The sequence below is a fragment of the Diaphorina citri genome, unplaced genomic scaffold, assembly GCF_000475195.1.
Source record: "Diaphorina citri unplaced genomic scaffold, Diaci psyllid genome assembly version 1.1 scaffold4, whole genome shotgun sequence".
Lineage (NCBI taxonomy): Eukaryota > Metazoa > Arthropoda > Insecta > Hemiptera > Psyllidae > Diaphorina > Diaphorina citri.
In genome coordinates, this window is record NW_007377443.1 from 238,577 (window position 1) to 243,726 (window position 5,150).

Sequence of the window (5,150 nt, forward strand, 5' to 3'; positions counted from 1 at the left end):
TTTATTTATTTATCTCATATTAATGCCCATGTCTATTTAAACATTTCAATATTCTCATATTCTTTGGTAAGTTGTTTGGTTCCTGCATTGAAACCTCAGTGATTCTATTTGTGCTCACATTGTACACCTAGCTTGGTGTGTTTGTCCCTCAATGCTAAGGAACTCATGCCTATTTAGTCCCAGCTCAACATTTCTTTAAGACACTACCATGGGTTCTAGGATGTATCCATCATTATTCTCTGACAAGTACTCTATGAAGTTGTTTAAAGATTTACACTAACCTTGAGTGGAGTACTGTGCCCTAGAGAGTAACAAAATTGGCACTAGCTTTTTTTTCTACTGTTGTGATATGTCAGTGAATTGGAACCATTTACCAAAACCATTTGTTTGTTTTACTTTGTTTCAGAATTAACTTTTGAGCAAGACATCAACCCACATCTGCATCTACTGAAGCAAGTTGTTACTTCACATTGATACTGAATTAACCATTTGTGGTACTTTTTTCTATTGATAGTCTTGTAATGTTTAGCCTCCATGAATAAATTGATTTAATCTTTTTTCTTGTTTTCATAACAATTTGAATTATTCATTTATTTCTCCTACCTATGTATTTTTTTTTTTATTGTTTTTTTTTTTTCATGTTAGAAAGAAATAATTTTTGAACTATAAGTTGGTGGGTGACAGTTTTGGAAGATTCATGAAATTAGCCAGTTAGAGTCCTTGAAAAAATGAAATCTTTGACTAGAGGTGATAGAAAGTACTAAAAGAAAAATCTCATCAGTCATCAGATTTGAATGTGATAATGATTCATGACAATTGACATACATTTGCACAGCCAGATGAAAAGGGAAATGCAAATGTCAATATTGTGACATATTTGGCAAGCTACCTCATTTGCAGTGTTGATTGTTTAACTTTCATTGATTGATAAATATTTACCTCTTCAGTCTTTGTTTTGTAGTTCCTATTCCAAGTTGATCAGAAAAAAGATTTTCATTCTCATTGAACATGAGTCATCTCCATATACCAAGCTACCCGCCTACTCAACTTTACAGCCAATTTGATAAGTTTGATTAGGACTTTAGTCTGTTGTATAAAGGTAACATTATAATCTGTTAAAAATTTCATATAAATTCCAGCACCTTAATGGTGTTATGTACAATTTTATTTGGCAAAATGTTGAATATTTTCAAGTGTTACGTTCTGGAGCTTAAACTATTCAGTTACCTAGCAAAGTTTTTCATTCCAATTTAGGACTGGCAATAGTCAACAGCATGAGATTGCCCAGATGGTCACCCATCCGGATACTAACCACGAAAACGTTGCTTAACGTGGAGGACACCTCAGAATTGAAGATGTCATGATTGAAGCAATGTTTACAACAAAAAATATTTCTCATTCACCAACACGTGTCAGCTATTTTTCCCTTCTTGGCTCTTTACTCTTCCGTTTTTTTTTCCGGTCAGTTGACATGTAGCCCTCACCTTAACATTAGGACCTAGTCGTTCAGTAAACACCCAACCATTGAACTGTCAACTTGTGCTGAAAGTTGTTTTCAAAGTGTCAAGTACTTTTTGAGTATCCATCGGAATTCGGATGCTATTTAAACAATAGCGTTTGCATATTTGTTCCTTTGATGACCTCAATCGTGAGTTAAAAGTGAACAGAGAATTGATTTCACCTGTGTAATAAACGGTATTAGATAACGTAGGCACGTAAGGTATCAACAAAAGGTAGCTATCCACCGTATATTCTGCCCCAGTTTCAGTTGTACTGGGATTGAACTCGGAATAAAACATGAAAATTATAGAAACCCAATGAATGATTTTTCAACAATGATCTCCATTTAAAATTTTCGTGTGTCTTCTGAGAGTGAAATTTCTCGTAACTTTCCATCGCGTCGACTTTTTCAAGCTCTACGTACCTCAGGACATGATGCGGGTAGTGTGATATACCTACCTACCTACCTATACTTTGTGCTTTCTCATATATAATCTACAAGTAAGAGCCAAGGGACAGCAAAATGCCGTCGGTGATAATCAACAATCTGTTCAAAATCAACGAGCTCATCAAGTTGACCAGCAATGATTTCGTCAAACAACGAAATCCTACACGAGCCGAGGATGAGCCTTTGCTTAACAAGAACATTCTGTTTGAGCGAAAGATCATTCAAATCAAGTGCAAATATCAAGTTATCTCTCAGTTTGCCAAGAAGAACTATTTTCTACAGTTACCTTCAGGTAAGAATAGGATGAAATAATACGAATTTTGGGAGATAAACGTATTTCAGGTAGGTATATCTGGCTACGTCGGAGGTCAATCGGCCTCACTAGGACATAATAGAGGGGTTTGACGCAAAAACGACTTACAAGATTTACATGAGTTATGTCCTTTTTGTGCCAAACCCCTCATTATTGTTCCCTACAAGTGACAACATTGAATAAGCCACGAGAAAGTAGGTACTTTTTTCTCCTCTTATGGGTAGGGAAGGGGTAGAGAAGGAAAATCTCCTCCAAGGTCATTTCTTTCTACCGTATCCTTATAGGGTTAATGAGGGGAGGAGAAAGACAGAGGGGGAAGAAAGAGGATTGTTTAACTAGCCATGGTGAGGGCAGGCTTCATAGGAAAAAACTTGTTTAATCAAAACAAGAAAACTAACTAGATCCAAGTGGAATAAAACAAGAGCCTTAATTGGAATGTAAGTATAAGTTATTTCAACATGTCTAACACTATAGAAAGCACTCAAATTAGCAATAAAGAAAATACCACCCATGTAGAAAACAACAGGTTGGAAGACACTAACAAAGAAAGCAATCCTCACCTTCACCAAGAAATTAATGCAGATAAAGCCAAGGAAAATAAACCAAGTGTTGAGAGGGAATTACAAACCAGAACATCAAAAATGGAAGTGCACAATTCAAATGGGAACAATAACCGTGAAACTCTGCGAGATCTGACGAACCAACCGGACAAAACTAAAGAAGATGTTTCGACAAAGTTTGAAAATCTCGCTTTGACACTTTTCCAGAAACACATGCTCTCTTTAGGAGAGCATCTCGAAAAAACGAAATTACCAAACGAAATGACCGGGCAATGTAGCGAAACAAATCACGATACGAAAAATGAAACGACAGAACGAACCAACGAAATAGCAAAGAAAACCGACAATGATTTACAAGTTCATCAATCTGATTCGAATTTCTGGAACACCCTGTATATTGGAAGGTGGGTATGTAGGTATCTAAAAAAGCTCAATATCATCTGTCCAGATTTAACTGGATCTGCTTAACAAACACAGTCTTGATGCCAAACTTGAGAAATGTGACCAGCACGTACAACAGACGTTCTTCAACCAAATCATATCTAGGGATATCAGGCTTAGGGAATGTTCTTTTGAGAGATAATGTTAAAAATATGGTGAGACAAACACAGTCTTGATGCCAAACTTGAGAAATGTGACCAGCACATACAACAGACGTTCTTCAACCAAATCATATCTAGGGATATCAGGCTTAGGGAATGTTCTTTTGAGAGATAATGTTAAAAATATGGTGATGGAACTCAACAGATTGAATCATACTAACACGACAAATGATAATGCGACGAAAGCAAATAAAACAATCAGAAGAAACAGTCCTATCGAAGATAATGACAACATAAAAGATAAATCTTCAAATCAAGACAGCTCCAACAAAACAGATGTAGATATACAAAGAGACGACAAACATGACGGGCATAAAAACAAGGCAGACAAAGAAAATGAACGCAAGCCAAACGTAACAACAGAAGTAGAAGAAAATACACCTATTTATATTCTAAAGCCATGTGATGGATGTCAAGGTAAAGGCATTAAACTGGCAATGAAAATTGACGATATCACAAGCACTATGGAATTCGATTCTATGATTTGCCAACAATACATCACTAATCCTCTTCTCTGGAACGGGTATAAATTCGATATTCGATTCTATGTCCTCATCACATCAGTGAAACATTTACGTATTTACATTTACAATGAAGGTATTGTGAGGTTGGCCACGGAAAAGTACGAGTCTCCCAATGAGACCAACATTGATAATATGTACATGCATTTAACTAATTATTCTATCAATAAAAACTCGGAAAACTTTAACGAGGATCTTTCCAAGCAAAGTTTGGAGCGAATGAATAAGTTCCTTCGAGACGTACATAACGTAGACTTGAATGCTTTGTATGCTAGGATACATGATATCATAGTGAAAACAGTGCTCACAGGGTACAAACCCATTCTAAGGGAATATTTAGACACATTTAAGAATTACGTCTACAGGGAAGCGTGTTTTCAATTGTTAGGTTTTGATATTATACTCGACAGCCATTGCAATCCTTACCTATTAGAAATCAATAAGAATGCCAGTTTGAAAAGACCTACAAGTATTGACAAAATAATCAAAACTAATCTCACGAGAGACTTGTTTAGCATATTAAACTTGAATGAGAGTCGACTTCGCGGGGACATATTGAGGGATAACTTGAATTACAATACTTACAAGAAACATATTGAATATGAAATCAACAATAGAGGCGATTTTAACATGATTTATCCTTGCACGAGTCAAGAGCAATATGAAAGATATATTATAGAATAAAATAAACATATTAATTATGTAAAAAAATATTTATAAGTGCAACCAAATGCAAAAAAATTACAATGATTTAACAAAAGGTAAAATTATGATATGAAAAAATAAAGGCAATATAAAATAATTATGATTTAAATTGTAGGTTAAAATTATACCTACTAAGACTTTAGAATAAAAGGTACCTACATCCCCACAGAACACCTTTTATAATTTATTTACATCAATTTGATCAAAATACACATTGTTATACTTTGTATTTCCTTGCTAACTTGTTTTTTTTTTTTTTTTTTTTTTTTTTTAAAATACACATCGTTATACTTTGTATTTCCTTGCTAACTTTTTTTTTTTTTTTTTTTTTTTTTTGTAATATTTAGATAGATAACGAAAGCCGGAGAAGGAGGACAGATTTGCAGAAAGGCAGCCATTCCGAGGACGAACTATTTTTACTTTCCTTGTCTTATAGGAAGGAAATTAATGTGATTTTAATATGTAAAAAATACATTTGCATAAAAATACAAGAAATCTGTT

At 34.5% G+C, this 5,150-nt stretch overlaps 1 protein-coding gene across 1 annotated transcript; it reads left to right on the forward strand.

Annotated features, from left to right (window-relative positions):
• The first annotated feature begins 3,293 nt into the window (after window positions 1-3,293).
• Window positions 3,294-4,890, forward strand: LOC103519909 (tubulin polyglutamylase TTLL6-like). The gene is made up of 2 exons (XM_008485031.3): window positions 3,294-3,417; window positions 3,552-4,890. The coding sequence occupies exons 1-2, from the start codon at window positions 3,304-3,306 to the stop codon at window positions 4,626-4,628; spliced, it is 1,191 nt and encodes a 396-aa protein (XP_008483253.1). The 5' UTR covers window positions 3,294-3,303; the 3' UTR covers window positions 4,629-4,890.
• The last annotated feature ends 260 nt before the right edge of the window (window positions 4,891-5,150 follow it).

Coding starts and splice junctions, on each gene's coding strand:
- LOC103519909 (XM_008485031.3), top strand. CDS start 3,304: ATGCCAAACTTGAGAAATGTGACCAGCACGTACAACAGACGTTCTTCA. Junction 3,418..3,551: donor GAGATAATGTTAAAAATATG/GTGAGACAAACA, acceptor GTTAAAAATATG/GTGATGGAACTCAACAGATT.